The 20,659-nt window shown below is 34.0% G+C and overlaps 2 protein-coding genes across 4 annotated transcripts; one reads left to right on the top strand and one right to left on the bottom strand.

Annotated features, from left to right (window-relative positions):
- Positions 1 to 2: 2 nt before the first annotated feature.
- Positions 3 to 5,095, bottom strand: FRK1 (fructokinase). 3 transcript variants are annotated; one of them, XM_010319082.2, is made up of 8 exons: positions 4,566 to 5,095; positions 3,757 to 3,974; positions 2,347 to 2,559; positions 2,056 to 2,253; positions 1,837 to 1,977; positions 1,427 to 1,543; positions 559 to 707; positions 3 to 438 (listed from the first exon to the last, which is right to left on the bottom strand). In XM_010319082.2, the coding sequence occupies exons 1-7, from the start codon at positions 4,585 to 4,587 to the stop codon at positions 573 to 575; spliced, it is 1,044 nt and encodes a 347-aa protein (XP_010317384.1). In that variant the 5' UTR covers positions 4,588 to 5,095; the 3' UTR covers positions 3 to 438; positions 559 to 572. The 3 variants fall into 3 exon arrangements, with proteins under 3 accessions (XP_010317384.1, XP_069150943.1, NP_001233893.1); XM_069294842.1 differs by having other exon boundaries at positions 3 to 444; NM_001246964.2 differs by having other exon boundaries at positions 5 to 707; positions 4,566 to 4,922.
- Positions 5,096 to 10,318: 5,223 nt separating this feature from the next.
- On the top strand, positions 10,319 to 18,158 carry LOC101267287 (phosphoglucomutase, chloroplastic). Its single transcript, XM_004234096.5, has 22 exons — positions 10,319 to 10,886; positions 10,969 to 11,034; positions 11,638 to 11,682; positions 11,774 to 11,866; positions 11,970 to 12,022; positions 12,440 to 12,491; positions 12,567 to 12,635; positions 12,863 to 12,931; positions 13,134 to 13,256; positions 13,345 to 13,397; positions 13,863 to 13,941; positions 14,030 to 14,094; positions 14,175 to 14,242; positions 15,696 to 15,814; positions 15,893 to 15,967; positions 16,036 to 16,151; positions 16,589 to 16,730; positions 16,877 to 16,958; positions 17,037 to 17,083; positions 17,164 to 17,241; positions 17,563 to 17,668; positions 17,746 to 18,158. The coding sequence occupies exons 1-22, from the start codon at positions 10,656 to 10,658 to the stop codon at positions 17,811 to 17,813; spliced, it is 1,899 nt and encodes a 632-aa protein (XP_004234144.1). The 5' UTR covers positions 10,319 to 10,655; the 3' UTR covers positions 17,814 to 18,158.
- The last annotated feature ends 2,501 nt before the right edge of the window (positions 18,159 to 20,659 follow it).

The following is a 20,659-nucleotide window of genomic DNA, read 5'->3' on the forward strand; positions in this document are numbered from 1 at the left end:
TGGAAGAGATCAACAGTATGAGACTCATATTATTCTGATTTCTGAGTAGTACATCAAACCACATAACTGCATAAGTAATATTTTTTGTTCTGCTGATTTCTAATCAAGACAGCATTGAAGTCACCTTATAATACAGACACTTTAAAGGAAACAAAAACAGAAAGGTTCTTGAAAAGGAAACATATTAAAACAAACAAAAGCTGGATAGTCGTTAAATGCATGTCCACCTTTTGTTCTTCTCTCTACACGCAGTAAATCTCAATAACCAATGTTAACAACCTTCACTATCTTGGCTTCTGATGGATCCGTAACAAGGATCAGATATGTAACGGAGACATAACAGCTTGTATTTTGACTTAGCGAAAAAGGCTTTCCAGCATTTCCTTGCATGACTGACAGAAGACGCGCTACCCTATTTTTCCCTGCATGTCTCGTTGGCTGCAACTTCTTTCCAAAGAGAGGAACCGACCAACAGATGCCAGAGACGAAAACAAAATAAATCGATCATTGTGAAAATAAATCTAGAATAATGCAGATACAGTGTGAAGAGAACAAAACTTTGTTCTGCCTTCTCATGCAGTGACCTCGGCAAGAGTTTGTCGAACTGCATCTTGTGTAGGAAGGGAAGGGATTCCACCTCTTCCTGTCACTGTCAGGGCAGCACAAACATTGGCAAAAAAGATAGCCTCCCTTAACCGCTTTTCATCCTGCCAAGAATATAAAAAAGGATTTCTAGAGTTAGGAACTAGACGTTCAATTTAATCAATGAGATGTACTAAAATGTAAGTGAAGCAATCAATCTATCTCCCGGTATTCCACGTCCTAGGACGTACTCATGTGAATGCTGACATGATGAGATCTAAATATGGAAACAATAACCAGAAAAAGTGACCGGTATAAGGAAATGTTAGTATCTTTCACCATGTTCCCATTTACACGGTGAAAGCAAAACAATCTTCAGAAAGACCAATTGAAACCTGTAAAAGCAAAAAGGATCTTTACTTGCTGGATGTACCATCAACTATGAGCGGACAAATCACCCATCAATCAAAATACTATACAGCTGTGAAAGCAGTGACTTTGCGCCCTCAGCCAGAGGGCACAGTTCAAATTGCAACAGTCGGTATGAAGCAAGCAAGCAGCTATTTGAAACTATCAAAATTCTGAGGTTCTTCCTATTTAAGAACTTGTAATTAGACTTTAGAATTAGGGGAATAAAAGAAAAAAGAGTGCACAATTGGTTGAAGATTTCACAATGGGTTTTAGAAAGAACAGAACAATTTATATTTACCTATCTTAACACTGCCAAATGGTGGACCACGGTTAACATGGGAAGAAAGTATGACAAAGAGAAAAATAATTTGATTCTGCATGAACAATGTGAAAACTACTAAGGCCTTTTTTGCTCATATCAAAATTCATGCACCTGATAAAGACTAGCATCAGAAGCTAGACACTTGAGAACTCCACCAGTAAATGCATCACCAGCACCAGTTGTATCAACAGCTTTTACCTTGATCGAATTTACTCTTCCCTTGAATTCCTGCATCAATTGAGTCAGAATCCAGTGGCAAACTAAAGTTACTAAGTCAACAAAATCTCAGTAGTTTATGCATTTAACTTCAAAAATAGTAATATTTAAGTACAAAAGTGTACTGTATACATAACATAAAATTCGATTTGGTCAAAATTCAATACCCGGGAGGCTGAGACATTTTCATCTTCAGAGTAATAAAGATGTTAGCCGTATGTAGTAAAATTATCAGCTTTAAGCATTATAAGTTCATTTTCATACGAAATTAAAGGAAGTATGTGGACAAAATAGGATAAGAATACCTTGGTGTAATATCTGCAACCAGCTGAACCTTCAGTTACAAGCAAAAGCTTCAGATTAGGATGGAAAAGCCTCTTCAACACCACCTCGTCATCATTTGGATCGTCGGCTCCAGTCAAGAATGAAATTTCATCCTCACTTATCTGCATGCAGAAATACAGATTTTATTGTCAAAGTGAACTTAGCAGGTGAAGCACTTACGAGTTGTGAAAAAGTAATACCTTAATAATATCTGCTAGGTTCCATACACTCATTATTCCACTTCGAGCAGCATCTTCTGAAGGCCATAAAGGCAATCTCAGGTTTGGATCATACGACAGTATGCTACCTGATCTTTTGGCAATGTCCATTGCAGCAAGGTGTGTTGACCTACAAGGTTCGTCGATCAAACTAATTGAACCATAATGGAAGATGGTGGCCTGGACATGATTAATATGCCTTTAGTAAGATTTTGCATTGAAGCTAAATGAAAAACACGTATATGCATTGAAGTAATAAGGAGGAAGCTACACCTTTTTAATAAGATCTACATCGAGTTCTGACTCCCGAAGAAGCATATCAGCACTAGGATTACGGAAAAACACGAACTCCCGCTCACCTTCAGCTGTGAGTGTAATGAAGGCCAGTGCAGTCCTTGCATCATGATCAAACCGCATGCCGGAATTGTCAACATTGTTTTGCTTCAAAATGTCAGCCAACATACGGCCGAACTCATCGTCACCAACCTAATTAAAGATGCACAGATCTTAAAGCTATCCATAGGCCACATTTAAAGTCATTGCCAATTAAGGCTTAGCAAAGGTTTCAAATAAGAATTATGCAATCAGTACAGAAGCAAGGAAAAAAAGGTTCAGTCCACAAGATGAATAAGCCAAAAAAGTAGTATATAACATGACTAAGATGATCCAGTTATTGATTAATGAATAACATAGACAGAGTCTCAACACATATAGATAGTAATGCAAGCACTATCCCAACTTCTTCTCGTGAGAGCTAGTTGGATAGCAAAATGTACGTAAAGCATGATGATACCAACATACTACCGAATCAGCTTCCTGTATCTATATGACTAAGCAGACTGTATGCTAGCCTAACCAATAGTATGAAAGATCATTTATACATGTATGCACTCACAGAAGGCAGCAGTAGGATTTAATCATTTTCTAAGAAAGAATGGTAAGAATTCTTAACATTCTCAAAAATAGAAAATAGCGATTTGAATTTTTTTCTGTTATGAATATTTTGTTCTTGACATAACACGAAAGAAAAAAGAAGTTAGCATAGCGATTTGCATAAAATACTGATAAGGAAATCTGTTTTCAGTTTTCTATTTCAGAGTGAGCAAAATCTAATTTTTTAGGCACGATCCCTGAAAATTCAACAATTGAAAGACAATTACTGATTCAAACTATAATTAAGTATCCTTATGACACAAGTACATGAAGAGGAAACAATGCTCTCATGCTATACATTACACAGTACAATTGCATTGCATGGTTCTTGTACATATTACTCACCAATAAATCAAAGAATTCTTGATCTGTGTATACTAAACAAAAAAGCACACAGACAACTTCAACAATTCAAAGTAGGTACGCCTCTATTATGAGAAATTTGTATTCCAAAATCACTCATGCATTGCGTGGTTCTTGTACATATTTACTCACCTATTAATTAAAGAATTCTTGCTCTGTGTATACTAAACAAAAAAGCACACGGACAACTTCAACAATTCAAAGTAGGTACGCCTCTATTATGAGAAATTTGTATTCCAATATCACTCATGTGCTTATAGAACATTCAGAAAGCTAGAGCAAGCATATCACCCACCCTCCCCAACAAAAAAAAGAAAAGGAGCATCTTCGTCCAAACAAGATCCAATTACTGCATCTGATGAGTAGAACAGTATGAAAAAATTATACCTTTCCAATAAAAGCAGATGAACCCCCTAACTTTGAGATGCACACAGCAACATTAGCAGGTGCACCACCGGGAGCTTTTTCAAAGGCAGGAGCTTCCGCAAGTGAAACTCCAGCAACAGTTGGGATGAAGTCAATGAGCATCTCCCCAAAGCAAACAACTAAATGAGACTTCTTTGACACCGCACCATTTCTATTCAAGGAAAGGTCTTTTAAATTGCCTGCAAACATCCAAATTCTTCTGTCAATAGAGCACACAATCAAATGATCAAGCTCTCTTGAAACAAATCAAATGAGGAAAGCTTCTAAATTGAAAGCATCAAAAGTTTTATTTTTAAATAAAATACAGCCCCACCAGCTAACAAATATAATCACTAATTTCATTCAAGAAAAGGAAGGCAGGTAGCAGCTTTCACTTTAGGCGTGCATTAACCAAACTGTAGCTAATAAATCCTTGTTTTCATAAACTATAACAAGTAGTTCAGAATTAGATCAATGCATTTTTCTTTCTTTTTAGCAGAAAGTGTCCAATCTTGTGAATATCTGAAGTCATTGCAAAGATACACCATAAAAAAGTTAAAAACAGAACACTTAAAGAGAAAAAAAAAAAATATGACCCATTTTGCCAATATTCATTGTCAACTACATGAAGTATGATGTACCTAACTACCATCCTGATTGAACAACAAAGATGGAATATCTAAACAAGATTCAAGATAGTGACAAATAAGCCTACTAAAAACCCAAACTTCTGAAAGAACAAAGAAAAAAGTCAAATCATGCATTCGTCATCGAGATAGAAGATGCATAACCTGAAATGGATTCGCCAGCCATATTGTGAGCAGTGTTAAAAATGGGGTCTTTGGAAATATCAACAAGAACTCAGAGAGAGGCGTTAATAGAGAAAGAAAGGGGAACCTTGAAAGAGAGCCGATGGGGTTTTGAAGTTGACAAGAAAGAAAGAAAGAAGGAAAAATCAACAAATTGCTAAATCCTCCTCTTTTTTGCCACCCTGTTTACTACTTTTGGTGTACCTTGCTGACACCGACACGGCATGAAATGTACCGGAATTTTCTTATGCAGAATGAGGATCAATATTCTCAAATTTCTGCAAATCGCATTTTACTTCTATAAACAGAGATTGGTTAGGAATAAGGACATGAGTGGTGTTTGATTTATTTATTTTTAATATCAATCATATATTACTCGTCAATTACGTAACATTTTAATTTGAAACATTTAATTAAAAAAGTAATCTGATTCACTGCAACATATATTTTTTGCAGCATAAATTTCATCAACTAACAAAATTTATTATTAATTTTTTTAGCAATGAATCATTACAAAATTTATTATCTACAAGCTATTTATTGAGTTTTTCTTTTATATATATGAAGTAGGAAAAATAGAGAGAGGATTAAAAGATGAAAAATTAAACACTTATCAATTAGGTAAAAGATTACAAGTTCGTATAACAAACATGATTCGAAATTCTCCGATCTCCCATTCCAATTTAGTTTCTTTTTTACTTTTAAAAATGTATACTCAAAGGACAATATCCACCTTGCATATGTTGTTTCGTAATTGATAACCGACGATAATTTTTATTTTTTTATTATTAATAAAAAAAATATACTAAAAATATTTCTAATTTGATGCAGATTATTAATTTATCTCTAAACTATTGCTAGACTTAAAAATTATTATCTCTCACAAATAATAATTAATAAAATAAAAATGGTCAAACTAAACATAGTACTACAAGAAAATAAACAGGGCGGTGGAGACGAGCGTCACAGCTACTTTTATTTCATATTCTATTTATTTATTTATTATTATTAAAAGAACAATATATAAGTTTATGTTGGCACTTAGCATAACACTGAAGGGTTGAATGCGCCAAATAAAATTAAACTATGCATTAGTTTCGTAGACTTCTACATTAGGAACCAAACATGTATAAATACTATTAATTAAACGTAATAAAATCAACTTAGCAATTTAAAATGTTATGCTACAATTCAAAAGTCATGCGTATTAGTTTTTCCGATATTTCACCCCGGATATTAATTATTTGTCCTAATGCAAGCCAACAATGACCCAGAAATGTTTTCTACCAAAATATTTGTTCATAAAAATTTCTTTTTGCTAGTACACGAAAAGGTCTGTGTTATTTGTGTATAGTTTAGGAACTAAGGGACAATTGGGGCTTAGATTAAACTTTTGGTTGTTTATTATAGGTTAAGACAATAATCAGGTCAAGATCCAAATTAATTTGAATTTATTTGAGTGAAAATAGTTTAGGTAACGAGTTATATAACCGATCAAAGAACAAATTCAACCCATTTTTTGCTAAGTTGTTTTATTTGTTCGTTTAACCTATAGTAGTATCTAGGGATGTCAAAAATGAATCCAAACATAGGTAATTCGCCTAATCCGTCCAGAATTTTAAGGGGTGAGTTCAAGATAATTTGGATTGGATTCAATCTCAACTCATTTGAAGAGAATTCTCAATCGAGCCCAATTCAATCTCCAATTACAACCCGTTTTAAAACTTTTTATTAAGATATTTTCCTATATTGAAGGTATGAATTATTATCTGTTTAACATCCTTTATTATTTATCCATCCATTTGTTACCTTTTTTAACAAAAAAATCTTGAGCGGAAATTGAAATTGTAATTATAAAAATTAAATATCAATATGTTAAATTATTGATTTCTATTCAACCCATTTTAATATTTTCAATGTTGACCCAACCCGCCCATTTGACACCTCTAGTAGTACCTAAGACTGGGCAACGGATCGGAGCGGGACCACCGGACCGGAACGAACCGGTACCGAACCGGAACGAAACGAGTTGACCGGTTCGTTGACCAGTACCAGGATGAACCGGACCGGAATTACCGGGACGGATACTCGGTTCCGTCTCGTTCCACTATATATCGTGATGGAACCGGAACAGACCGAAATGAAACGGAATGGGATAAACGGGATGACACATCTAGTTATTTCAAAAACTGATTTTTTTTAATTACGAAAATATGAATATTTTTAGAGTATAACTTTCTTTCCATTAGGAAGGGGAACTAAATCCCAAGTATGATTAGAGTATAAGGCATCAAACTCTTATGTCATAGTCATCTGCATGCAGGATCAACAACAGCCTCCTCATATAAAGTAGGTTTCCTGTCAAGACAAACATTTCTTATAAAATCTTGACTGTCAGGAATTAGAACATTGTGAGCCATGTGGTGGTGATTGGAGAAAAGGGCTTTGAGGGAAGTGGTAGCGTTAATAGTTATAGTGTTGGTAGGGGAAACATATGACTTTAGTTGTGGGATGGAACAAACATAATCACTCATGTAATAGGAGGTCTAGAACACCTAGTGGACCTTCTAGGTGCCTGATCTTGGGTAACAAAGGGTGTATTAACATGTACAGAAGGTGAAAGGATTTAAATTATGGGATCAGGTGAATGATCAGATATAACATTTGAACTGTCATACAGTCTGAACATGTGTTGTGCTATGCATATTAGTAGTATCTAAGATATCAATAAAACAAGGAGTTGAATTAGAAGTAGAAGTATCATGGAAAGGGAAAATATTCTCATGAAAAATAACATCTCTAGAAACATGTATTCTTTTTGTGGATATATTTAGAATCTTATATCCTTTTGTGTCACAAGGATACTCAACAAAAATATGGGGAGTAGTTCCTGGTTCAAATTTAGCTCTATGAGAAATGGGTACAAAGTGATAGCAAAGGCAGCCAAAACACCTCATGTGAGAGTAAATAGGTTTCTTTTTGTATGGGATTTCATAAGGAAATACATTGTTTAGCACAACTGAGGGAATTCTCTTGAAGATGTATGTTGCACACAAAAGACATTCCCCTCAATACTGGACAAGGAATTTGGATTGAAAAAGTAATGCTCTAGTTGTTTCAAGTAAATGTTTATGTTTTCTTTCCACCACTCCATTTTGTTGTGGTGTGTAAGGGCAAGTCTTTTGATGGAGAAATCCTTTTTTTTTGAAAAAAATTGGTTGTTTCTGAATTCACAAACTCCAGGCCATTATCTGTTCTTACTGCCTCCACAACGGTTTCAAATTGATTTTCCATCATAATAATAAAAGTTTTTAAAACCTGTAATGCATTGCTCTTAGAACTGAGCAACTGAGTCTTTGTGGACCTACTGAAATCATCTATAATGATGATGAAATATTTGAAGTGATTGTATGTGACTAAGTGATATGGTCCCCACAAATCAACACGGAGTAGTTCAAAAATGTGTGAAGTAAATGTGGTTCTGGATTTGAAGGCTAATCTTTCCTGCCTTTCCATGGGACAAATGAAACACATAAAGGGTTGTTTGGAGAAAAATATTTCATGAATGTTGGAAATATCCTTCATCTTGACAAAAAGAACATGTCCTAATTTGTTATGCCATATAATATCCATATTGTTTCTAGTACAAGTATGAGAATTAAAACCATATGAAGTAGAATTGGATGAATGATTGACAGATAAAGAAGATATATTTTTATTAACAGAAGTAGTACATTGTTTATGAGAAAAAGAATTGTTGGCTTTACAATCATTGCAAATTATATGGAGGAAAACACTACTATGAAGTAAAAGTTTTCTTCAAGCAACTTGGACATAAGAAGTAGAGACCATCATCATCATTATCAAGCACCAGAAACCTCTTCATTAAAGGGACCTGTTTGAGACAGAGAGTTTTGTTAAAACTGATGGGTCAATTTGAATGTGTGGCTAGGGTGTGAATGGAGATAAAATTATACTTAAAAGATAGCACAAATAAGACCTTTTATAAACTGATCATAGGTTTTAATGTTACATTATCAATCTGATTCACCTTAACCTTATAGCCATTAGGTAAAACAATTAACATTGGGTAGGGCAACAAGGTAATATTGTGTAAGATGGATCGATCAAAAGTCATATGATGTGAGGCTCCAGACCAGATAGATTGGAATTAGCAGCAACTTCCATGGATCCAAAACAGAAAAAACAGAAATTACATAGCAAACTATAAACAAGCAAAGAAGTAGAAAACGAGAACCTCAGATTCAAAATTGTTTGATACCATGTGAAGAGTATGAATTTCTAGCATATGTAAATGAGAGATGAAATTGATATGTGAAATATGAAGCTTAACCTTCTTCTATTGATCAGTGTATATTATATATATACAATCAATTGGAAAAACATCTAATCTAACTGCACAGTAAAAAAGGAAATTTAACTAACTCTGATAGGTTTAATTAACTACTTAACTAACTGTGAATGTGACTAATTATATGAAATTTACAATATAATATTTAATAATAATAAACGGGGCAAAAACAATCACATCACCGGGCAAATAAATCAAGTGGTTCACCAAGTTTCCATCACTTATATGCCCTCATTTTCAAGAAAATTGTCTCTTCATTATCATATCTTTCGAAACACATAAAAAAAATGAATATAATTTTATTTTTATTTATAATTAAATTTTCATCTATATTTTTATTGGAAAAATTCTTATAAAGGTGACTTCGCTTTGTAAACAACTAAAATGTGTTAAATATAGTATATTTTCAACATCATTTGATTGTTCATGAAAATTAAGATATCATGTATTTTATTTACTAATGGAGATAGAAAAAACATACTTATTAACTACTGCATGCATAACCAGTTTGGTCACTACTGCTACTATTTTTGATTGTTAAAATGATTTAATTATCGTAATTTGTAAACTATGAATAAATAATTATAGTTATCATTATTAGAATATTGGCAATTTGGAATGTTTGGGTTGTGAATATATGGACCGTTCACTTTGTACATCATTAGTGGACAATGTCAACATTTTGGAACATTCCCTCGAAAAATATGGATCGTTAATTACCTAACGTTTTTTGAAATCTCAATAAATTTGTAATCGCTATTTTTTTAATGTAATCTGAATAAATTTTTTCATATAATATTACACAAAAAAATATAAATTGTATAGTACATGTATATAGGAAAAAAAAAAGATTTGCAATGTCTTCTCAATTGATTTATAAAATATGAACAACGAACTTATTTAATTTGACAGTATTTATTAAGTGTTTAGGTATAAAAACAGTTATTTGATACAACCAACATTTGATTTTTTATTTCTAATATAATTATATTTAAAAATTGAGATTATATTCGAACATATATTTGATTTTAAAAAAAGCAAAAGATTTATACATAGAAAAAAAAATCATGTGAAAATAATTTTACACAAGGTTGATACATTAAATAAAATAATTTTTCTAGGTATAATATTCTATATATTTTATATCGAATTACTCGACAAAAAATATTTTTAAAAATTATATATTTTTGAAAAATTTCCTCTTAAATTTGATTTTTTACACATTTCTTAAGAAATAATGATTAATATAATTCTCTTATATTAATTAGTGTTTGAAAACAAATAAATTAATACTAAATGCTAAACATAAAAAATAATTATATTTTCTTATAAATCTGAATCAGTCCCAATTACCGGAAAAACCGAATGAAAAAAAAAAGAGAAAAATTCTATGAAGAAAAAGGAATTATTCCTATTTAAGTTGAAATATTTAATATTTTTCATTATTTAGGAATTATTCGCAAATTTTAAAATTTTGAGAAAAAAGAGGAAGTTCACGTGAAGCGGGTGGCATAAAGCATAAGTAATTGTGCCGATAAGCAATCTATAAAGCATGTGGCGGCTATGCAATTCTGCTGAATCTCATTAGATTTTTAAAAATATCCCCTATTTTCATCTATACTGAATACTTTATTTTTAATTTTTAAATTGAGCTCACTATACAATAGTTCCTCTTCCTTCTTCTTCTTCTGTTTTCAGTAATGGCTATGGAGAGTGCATTAGCATCCACACGAGTTTCAATTCCATCGTTGTGTTCAGGGATCACTTCATCTCATCATCACCATAGATCCTTGTCATTTCTCAGTTTCCCCAAATTGTGTTCCTTCAAATATTGTTTTCGAACAATTTCAACTGTTCCTTTCGTTGTCAGTGCATCCTCTGTTTCTCCATCATCTCCTTCTACATCCGTTGCCCAATCTCAGGATCTCAAGGTATTTAATTACACCTATATTATATAATGTGTATATACTTTTATTGTGATTTGATGGTGAATTTGATTTAATTGAATGCCAGATCAAATCAGTTCCTACCAAGCCTATTGAAGGTCAAAAGACCGGTACCAGTGGTCTACGCAAAAAGGTGCGGTTTCTTTTGGCTTTATTAAAATTTTACGCTTTGTTTGGATGATTGTTACCGGTTGTACTGTATTGTTAGTTCAAATATTGATTGTTCGATAGATTTTGTTGTATAGTAGTATCATTTAAATTCATTTTCATCCCATTTTGTGTAAGGACTGATTTGGTGTGTACTTTTAATACTTTCTTCTCATCTATCACATTTTAATGTATTATCCTTTATCCTATTTTTTCATAGTAGCTACATCCCGTGTCTTACTTTTCTTGGAGGCTTATCATTCAAATTGTTGATATATGATATATTGCAATGATGGAGAACGATACAATCTATCCAAATGTTGTATTTATTAAAATAGTATTGTACCATACAATACAACACAATATGATACATTATGAAATAATACGTAACAACCATCCTAACAGAGTGAACTCCGCCTAGGTGAAGGTGTGCCAAAATAATAGGAAAACCTCTCTACCACTTAAGGTAGGGGTAAGGCTGCATATATTTTACCATTCTTGTGCAAATACACTGGTATTGTTGTTGGTTTATTTAATTTTCTATTGCTTACTGTTCATTTGGATGACTTGTGCTTCTTTTTGTCTATAGGTTAAAGTGTTTATGCAGGACAATTACCTTGCCAATTGGATACAGGTATGGTTCCTCTCATTCTTTGAGCTTGTGGTGATATTGAATTCCTAGTGTAATCAATTTTGTGCAATTGTTTTGTGATGTTTCAATACAGGCATTGTTTAATTCTTTGCCGTTAGAGGATTATAAGAATGGACTCTTGGTCTTAGGAGGTGATGGTCGATATTTCAATCGAGAAGCTGCACAGGTAGTGGTCAAGTTTGTATATGTTTCGTGTTTCATGTGTATCCTCATTCCTGAAGACTATGCAAGGTTTTCTGATCTCTAATGCATCTTAAGCTACAATGCAGATAATCATTAAAATTGCTGCTGGTAACGGTGTTGGTAAAATATTGGTTGGCAAGTGAGTGTCCCAAGTTACACTTTTAGCACGAATGAATTCTTCAAATTTCACATCTTAGCGATATTGTTGCTTGAAATAATTCTTTTCTCAACTTATTGCTATATGTTTCCACGTGTTTCTGAATGTTAGTTTTGAAATGCTTAGCTCATTGTACTCACATGTGGTAATAAATAACAGTCTCCATGAGCCATATATTCTTGCAATTAATCCTTATGATAATATTCGATAATGCTATCTGTTCAGAGAGTCCATATCCTTCCACTTTTTATTCAAGTGTTAGCATATAGGAAGAACTGTTTCGTTTCTTTTTTGGGGTTTCCTTTATTCTTGCATAGTTCTATGCATGTTTTTGTGCTCTTATCAAACAATGAGAATAAAGTAGTTGATATATATAAATGAAGAATCTGTGTTTGGCAGGGATGGTATACTGTCCACTCCAGCTGTATCTGCTGTGATACGGAAAAGAGAGGTGACAATTCTGCTTTCTTTTTTTGTTTGCTTTTTCTTTGCTATTATTGAATGACACTTAAAGTTGAATCCGCAGGCAAATGGTGGCTTTATAATGAGTGCAAGCCATAACCCTGGTGGTCCTGAGTATGATTGGGGTATCAAGGTAAAATATCTTGTTAGAAAACATGTATCAGATATCTTGAACTGCTTGTTCTTACCTGTCTCATTGACTGCTGAAATAGACAGTTAAACTTTGTTTTATTATTTTACAAAAAGCCAGTTCCACATTGAATTTCTTAGATTGACTCTTTCTGAATTCTGATATGCGACCTCTCTAAATTGAATATTCCAAGAACCTAATATTTCTAATTATCATTTTCTTTTTTCCAGTTCAATTATAGCAGCGGCCAACCAGCTCCCGAGTCTATCACAGACAAGATCTATGGGAACACCCTTTCTGTACGGTTCCATCACCTTGTGCTAAATAATGTGCTATTCTTATTCCGCATTAGAAGACATACTGTTGCTATGATTCAACGCAAGGTTCTGTAGTGGTATATATGCATAGACATACACAATATAGGTAGCTGTATGAAATTTGTTATAGTTCATTGGTAAATGATTCAACATCTGAATTCCTTGTTTCATAAGGGCTATGCAGATTTCTGAAATAAAAATTGCTGACGTTCCTGATGTTGATCTTTCTCAACTTGGAGTTACAAAATATGGAAATTTTAGTGTGGAGGTGGTTGACCCTGTGGCTGATTATTTGGAACTAATGGAAGTGAGTAACCTAAAAAGTTTAAATTTCTTTTTTTTTTTTTTAAATGAACTCCATGATACATATGTATAACTTCACTGATAACGTGCAGAATGTATTTGATTTTTCACTCATTAGAAGTCTTGTTTCACGACCAGATTTCAGGTGTGTTGTTTTACCCTGTTTTTGTTCATTTTTTTTTTAATTTGCTAAATTATATTTTCCCTGTATTATTTTTGGATTTTATTCATCCCTAGTTTCATAATGATTTCTATTATACTGTTTTCCAAATGGATGACTGTTGTTGGTACTAGTCACTTTTATTCAGATATCTAATTTCTTTTACAAGATTATAATTACTGAATTTAGTTTCGGTTAGCATAATTATATTCCTAAGGTAATATGGAACTATAACGTAATTATTTTTGATCACTGTTTAACTGACTGTACTAGTTCAAATGTGATTATTTAGGTATTGCATTTTGTGCAAGCACAATAACTTCCTGGATATTTTGCTTAATCTCAATGCTTAGTAAATTGGGATTAGGCTGTCCTTCTTCCTATCCTCCCCCATCCGCTGGATGTCTTTGCTCATGCTTATGCATTGTTAATGTCTGATGCTGCTGACAGGTTTGTATTTGATGCCATGCATGCAGTTACAGGGGCTTATGCAAAGCCCATTTTTGTTGACAAACTAGGAGCTAGCCTGGTATGTATGCTTTGGAGTTTTTTCTTTAGGTATTGAACTATCTTGCTTGTTCTTGATTATAGCTTTATCATCTATGTATGTCGTGTAGGATTCTATTGCAAACGGAGTGCCACTGGAAGATTTCGGACATGGTCATCCAGACCCTAACCTTACGTAAGTAACGAGCATCTATTGAAGTAGTTGTGCTTTAACTTCTTGAAAAGAACTAAGATACTTTAGTTATTTTGGTCAAGGTATGCTGAGGATTTGGTGAATATCCTGTATGGAGAGAATGGACCAGACTTTGGTGCTGCAAGTGATGGTATGCTCAAAAACCTTCTGCCGCAACACTTCACCTGATTGTCTCAGAAAACATATATAATATGCTTGGCTGAAGTTAAATTCTTGAATCTTAAATGAAAGGAAAATAATTAGAAAAGAGAATTAAAGTTAGAGGCCATCCGTTCTTCCCACCCCACTCCACCTCAAAATCTCTGAAATGAAAAGAGACCAGGAACAAAGGAGGGAAATTAGAAGTTAGCCTCAACAACATTGAGTGGTCATATTCTTTCAATTGCATGCTTATACCATTGCTGAGAGCTTGGTTACAATGATTGCTTCTTTCTTTCACTAGTCTGCGCATGGCTCTATATGGAGAATGAAAATGAAAATGTTCTGATCAAAACAAATTAGGAGTTCTAATTTCTAATTCTATTACACATGAACATGATAATGCCTCTGGAGATTTCCTCGTATTGTTGTTTAGAAATGATTTAGAAGCGTTTTTAGAAGACCAACTATTCCAGTTTTTCTTATTTATCTCCTTAAGACATTTTCTTTAATATTTCAACTATATCTTAACTTGTATTTCTAGCTAATAAGTTATACAAAAGGGCCTTGTATAACTTATATAATTAAGTTCAAAACACATTTGCTTCTCATAAGCTAAATCATGATGTTTTGTTTGTTTATATTCTAACTCCAAAAAAGAATTAAAAGCAATGTCCTTTAATACAACGAAAAACAGAACAATGTTAAATTTGTAACTGAAATGAAGAAACTTTATTCTGTTCTCTTGCATAAATTAAACAAAAGAGATAAATTCAACTTGGAATCTTATCTTTATTTGTTTGAATGTTGAGCCTCCGTTGTGGGGCTTGTGATTCTTTATGCGGATAAAAATGCCAAACAGAAAGTTGTATTCATAAAATGGAAAATATAAATAGGAATTTTAATTAGTCTAAGATTTGTGTGTGGGGTGTTTCATTTGGAGTAGTTCCTTAAGGAATTAAGTACGATAAGTAGCATTGAAGTGTCCATTTGTTGTTGTTGAAGAGCATTTGTAAAGAGAAAGGGGAAATAGTTTGTTGTGCAAACCCAGTCAGCATGAAGGTAAAGCAGGCATGGAACCAAATCTGGCATAATTTGATTAATTACTGTTCATGTTGACAAGAAATAAGATGGAGGATATTGAGGGATGAGAAAGAACATAATGATGCATTGTCTTGAGCTTCATGTCAGCTTACTTAAATAGTTGTGCCCTAATTATCTATTTCCTAGCTGTAAGTTAAGAGTTCTACATTAACTTCTTTCTATTTTTCGCATCTTAAATAATAAGAAAGTCTTATCATGTCTACGCCAAGTTGGTGGTTATATTGTGCAATCTTCTCATCCTCCATAGCTCTTCTGTTGATGCTAAAACAACAGAACACAACGTTGTTCTGCCATATTGAAGTTGCAACCGAAGTCTGATTTTCACTTGTACACTTACACAGGAGATGGTGATAGAAACATGATTCTTGGAAGAAGCTTTTTTGTTACTCCATCTGATTCTGTTGCAATTATTGCTGCCAATGCCCAAGATGCTATTCCATATTTCCAGTCCGGGCCTAAGGTATGAAGCACTTAAGCCTTTTATGCAACTCTGGCTTTGGTCTTTACACATCTCAAATTTGACAAATTTATCTCGTAGGGTTTGGCTCGATCAATGCCCACTAGCGGTTCTCTAGATCGCGTTGCCCAAAAGCTAAACCTCCCCTTTTTTGAGGTTAGAACTTATTTACTGTTTCTTTAATTTTTGATGTTCAACTATACTTCTCAAGTTATGCCCCTCAGGTGCCAACTGGTTGGAAATTCTTTGGTAATCTAATGGATGCTGGAAAATTGTCTATCTGTGGCGAAGAAAGTTTTGGGACTGGTTCTGACCACATCCGTGAAAAAGATGGTATATGGTATGTTAACATGTTCACCAGTGATTCTTTAAGTAGTTTGCGACTGCCAAATTGGTTTAAACGTTGCTTCGGATAGGTTCATTTCCTTGCTTCATTTTGATGCTTTGGCAAAAGGCAAATAAGAATGAGAACATTTATCTCCTACGTTGTTTGTAATATAGTGATGATATTGTTGATTGTACCTGTTTTCTCAACCCTCATCCTGTGAAAGTGCTGTTTCTTTACTCTTCCATTTCATTTAAAATGATGCCAGTGGATATTGCTGGAGTCCTTGCAATATGAGAGTTTATTCGTCTTAAGAGATTCTTCTCTTAATTTGCATTACCAAAATGAATTGTTGCTCTTCTCAGTCTCTTCTTTGCTACGTTGTAAACTTTAGCATAATATAACAGCTATCAACTCTTTGTGGTCCTAATTTTTGAACTTGTAACTGACAGGGCTGTTTTAGCTTGGCTTTCAATACTTGCATATCGGAACAAGGACAAAAGATCAGGGGAGATATTGGTTTCTGTTGCTGATGTTGTGAAGGAGCATTGGGCCACCTATGGAAGGAACTTCTTTTCGAGATATGACTATGAGGTAAGCACATTTTGTTATGTGACCACTTTTTTGTGTCTGTGGAACACCTTATTGCAGTTATTTCAGTTTCTGACTTCTGGAATGATTTGTGGATTACTGATTGGCCAGATAAATAACTGCAACACTTTGTCGTAATTTCTGACCAGGAATGTGAATCAGAAGGAGCAAATAACATGATCGAGCATCTTCGGGATTTGATTTCTAAAAGCAAGGCTGGTGATAAGTATGGTAGGTTCTCATTTTCAAGTTAAAGCTGTCAGGATTCACATCATTTAAGTTCTTTAAGTACTGAAGATTCTCCTGCAGGAAGTTATAGCCTAGATTTTGCTGATGACTTCGCCTATACTGATCCTGTAAGTTCTGAGATTTTTCAGGAATGAGAATGTCTAACCATCTTCCTGAAATTTTTAATTAATTGTTGCGTGTTTCTCAGGTCGATGGAAGTATTGCATCCAAACAGGGGGTTCGCTTTGTTTTTAGTGATGGATCACGGATCATCTTTCGACTATCGGTATGCTACGACTCCTTATGTTAAATCTCTGAAAACAGGAGTAGTATAATCTGAAGTCTAAATAACTGGAACTAAATCGAACGCCATAATCCATTTATTTCAAACTACTACGTGGAAAAATCTGTATGATTTCTTACTAGTGTTCTATCAAATTTTCATCTTTAAAAGCATGTTAAAGGGGTAAATGAGACTTTCCAGTTGACAGAGGGACTAATATCTTATTATGATATGCGGGTTCTTGTGGCCATTCTCTTTTATTTTATCTGGAAACTGCACGCTGTAGTTATCACGTGGAATCAACTGGAGATCTCAATTTTGCAGGGTACTGGCTCTGCTGGAGCAACAGTCAGAATATATATCGAACAGTTTGAGCCGGATGTTTCCAAACACGACATGGATGCTCAAATTGCATTGAAACCGTTGATAGGTTAGATTGTTCATCTATGAGGTCAACTGTGAAATATTCCCATTTTCCTTGAAAATTTATCTAGATATCTTTTGCAGATCTCGCGCTTTCTATATCAAAGCTAAAGGACTTCACCGGAAGAGAAAAGCCTACTGTCATCACATGAGGGCATAGATATCTGCAACTACAATTGCATAGCAGAAGCCCTCTTGTGACAGTTGCAGTAGGTTGGACACTTACTTTCTTTCTGAATTTTACGTGATGCATGGTTCATCCTCATTTGGCTTGCATGTAGCTGTAGTTTTCTGAGGACCAGAACTAAAATCATGTAAATTATGTATAATTATCTGATGATTGGAGTATTTAATCAATCGAAAGCTGCAGCACCTAGAATTTTTGTTTCTTCCTAGAAATTTTGTTAAATTTGTAATAAATGAGATACATGCTCTAGACATTTTATTCCAGAATATATGACAGTTCCCATGCCTCGTACTGGCTGTTGGTGATGGCATCTTTGTGGGATCACTCGAGTTCCTTCTATATTGATTAGTCTTTTATTTCAGATGGTTCCTGTGAGATTTTTGGGCATCTGTTTTTCTGATCTTCATAGTTTTATATACTAAAATCTGTTCCTTGGCGTTATTGTGCATTTTTTGAAGACCATGCTTCAAAAGGTTAATCATATAATAGGGAGGGCTTCCTTTTCTCTTAAGAAAAATTATATAGGGAGGGCTTATTTAATCAATTTTACTATTGTGATAGTTAATTTGATAGAATGTCTCAGCTTATAAACATCATGAATAACATACTGTTATGCCAGCATTTCCTGAAATCCATGGAGGCATGGGACCTTTGCTTAAGGTAGCCATGCAACACCACATTAATGTTAAGGTTGAATCTATCTTACTATTGTAGCTTGCCCTATCCTCGCTAACCTAAATGCTTTCTTTGAGCCGAGGGTCTTCTAGGAAACCTCAGGTAGAGGTAATAAAGTCTGTGTACACTCTACCCTCTCCAGAACTCACTTGTTGCATAGAACAAGGATCGGTCATGATGAAATGAGGTGCTCGATGGAGTTTCCTATGATGTAATAATTATATGTTGCTGTACTACGGAGCTAGTTCAGCTTGTCTGGGGATAAGTAGTCAAACTTGTCCTCCAAACAGCTTGATGAATTACTTCTTCAAGGTACCAGCTTTCTGGAAAAGAACTGACCAAACATGAAAAAGCTGATCCAAGGGAGGATCAAAATTAGTAAGCAAACATGGAGTCGAAGAGAGGTTTTCTTGATTGAAATCTTGGCTCCATATAGCGTACAAGATTCCAGAGCTAGTTTTAGCTCCGGCTAGTTCAAGAAAAGGATGCAATATGGGAAAAATGTGGATGTCATTGTTCATATTCTGGATTGATGGGGAATCTTGTGACTGGATTTACCTCCAATAGATCACTGTAAACTTGTCAGTGAAGGTTGGAAAGTTATCCAAAAAGGAAAAAAAGGTGCTTTAGGTAGTCATGTTGTAACATGGGGAATTTAATCCTGGAATATTTACAGCTTAAAATGTGTGTTTGGCTAGTGGGCTCGTTTTGGTCAACTTGCAAGTGTGATGAATTTGATTATATGCCTTTACCTTAGAGAATGTTGAGCTTAATTTGGTTGTATCAATGACATACAAGGTTCAGCAAAGTGGGTTATTATTGGATTTGCCCAACACCTTAAAAAGTGGGTAGTTTGGTAGCTGGTAAGAGTTATGCATGATGAATATATTAGCTACCAAACGTGATATTATTTGGATCTCTGTTATTTATGAAGAATTTAATACCTGTATAACTCACCTCCGAAGCATTCTATCAAACATGCCCTTTCAATCTATACAATATAGACTGAAAAAGCAGTGTCATGTGATACCACTTCCATTAGTGTACATGCGTCTATCGCTGGTGGTGTCATGATCGTATTCAAACCCTAGATTTGTCTCTAATAGTGAAATTGGTTTTTAGAGACATTGTCCCATCAGCTCCGCGATGTCCCATCTCAGCCTAACGCCTCCAACTTCCTCCTAAAAGAACATGGCTATTGACTAGGTCATGCTGGTTGCTACTCTCTTTGGATAAATCCAGCAGCACTTGTAATGGAAGAGGGTCAATTCAACTGTTTTTTTTCTTGTGTATATTGTAGTTCCACTATCATATTCTCTTGCAATGTTAAGGTCCCTACCATCATCAAACATCAGTGTACAACTTGGACAAGAAAGAGCTATAACCACCCCCTCTTACAAATGTTTCAACATTATTTGTCTTTTATGAACTCTAATCTCTAAACACAACTATTTCTAATCCAACATGTCTAAGTGAAATCATGGCACAGCATACACTAAAACACATGAACTAGTTAGTTCATGAGATATTGTGTCTCCTCGGATTTCTCCTCTTGTAGTAAGGAGCAAGCATTTAGATGATGAAATATTTTAGCCAATTGAGGAAAATATATATGCTTTACTTATGGATTATATTTTATTAATGGAGAGTACTGTGTAAAGTATTTGATGTCATCTCAAAAATAGTCAAAGGTTGTTAACAAGCATAAAATAATGTCATCTTTATATTATATATAAACAATTAAAGCTAGTTCATTGTCATAAAGCTTTAAGTGTGTTTTTGAATGGAAAGGACTGTATGCAATTTGATGCCATCTCACAACTAAACAAACTTGCCACCCACCTATATTTGTCCCTAATTGCATCTCACAAGTATTTTGAGCTTGAGCTTTCTCTTTCCTAGGTTATTCGAACTCACGGCCTTCGTGTTTGAAAGTGAGGAGTGCTTATTATTCGAGCAATTACTTTTATTGATTTGTTTTATATATTAAAAGGTTCGACACAAATAATTTAATTTGATATTTAAAAGAATTTAAATCTATTCGATCCATGTACACTCTTTAACTCGTGTGATGATGACAATTGATTATGATTGTTATGATGGAGTTGGTTGATATTAATAGTTAACTTGACGATG

This window comes from Solanum lycopersicum, chromosome 3 (genome assembly GCF_036512215.1).
Source record: "Solanum lycopersicum chromosome 3, SLM_r2.1".
Taxonomy (NCBI): Eukaryota; Viridiplantae; Streptophyta; class Magnoliopsida; order Solanales; family Solanaceae; genus Solanum; species Solanum lycopersicum.

What these genes read in the sequence shown, in the direction of transcription:
- LOC101267287 (XM_004234096.5), top strand. Translation starts at nt 10,656, where the DNA reads ATGGCTATGGAGAGTGCATTAGCATCCACACGAGTTTCAATTCCATCG. An exon ending in TCAATCGAGAAGCTGCACAG is followed by an intron (nt 11,867 to 11,969) that starts GTAGTGGTCAAG and finishes GCTACAATGCAG; the next exon opens with ATAATCATTAAAATTGCTGC. An exon ending in GGTAAAATATTGGTTGGCAA is followed by an intron (nt 12,023 to 12,439) that starts GTGAGTGTCCCA and finishes TGTGTTTGGCAG; the next exon opens with GGATGGTATACTGTCCACTC.
- FRK1 (XM_010319082.2), bottom strand. Translation starts at nt 4,587, where the DNA reads ATGGCTGGCGAATCCATTTCAG. An exon ending in ACCTAGCAGATATTATTAAG is followed by an intron (nt 1,978 to 2,055) that starts GTATTACTTTTT and finishes TTCTGCATGCAG; the next exon opens with ATAAGTGAGGATGAAATTTC. An exon ending in CTGATGCTAGTCTTTATCAG is followed by an intron (nt 708 to 1,426) that starts GTGCATGAATTT and finishes TATTCTTGGCAG; the next exon opens with GATGAAAAGCGGTTAAGGGA.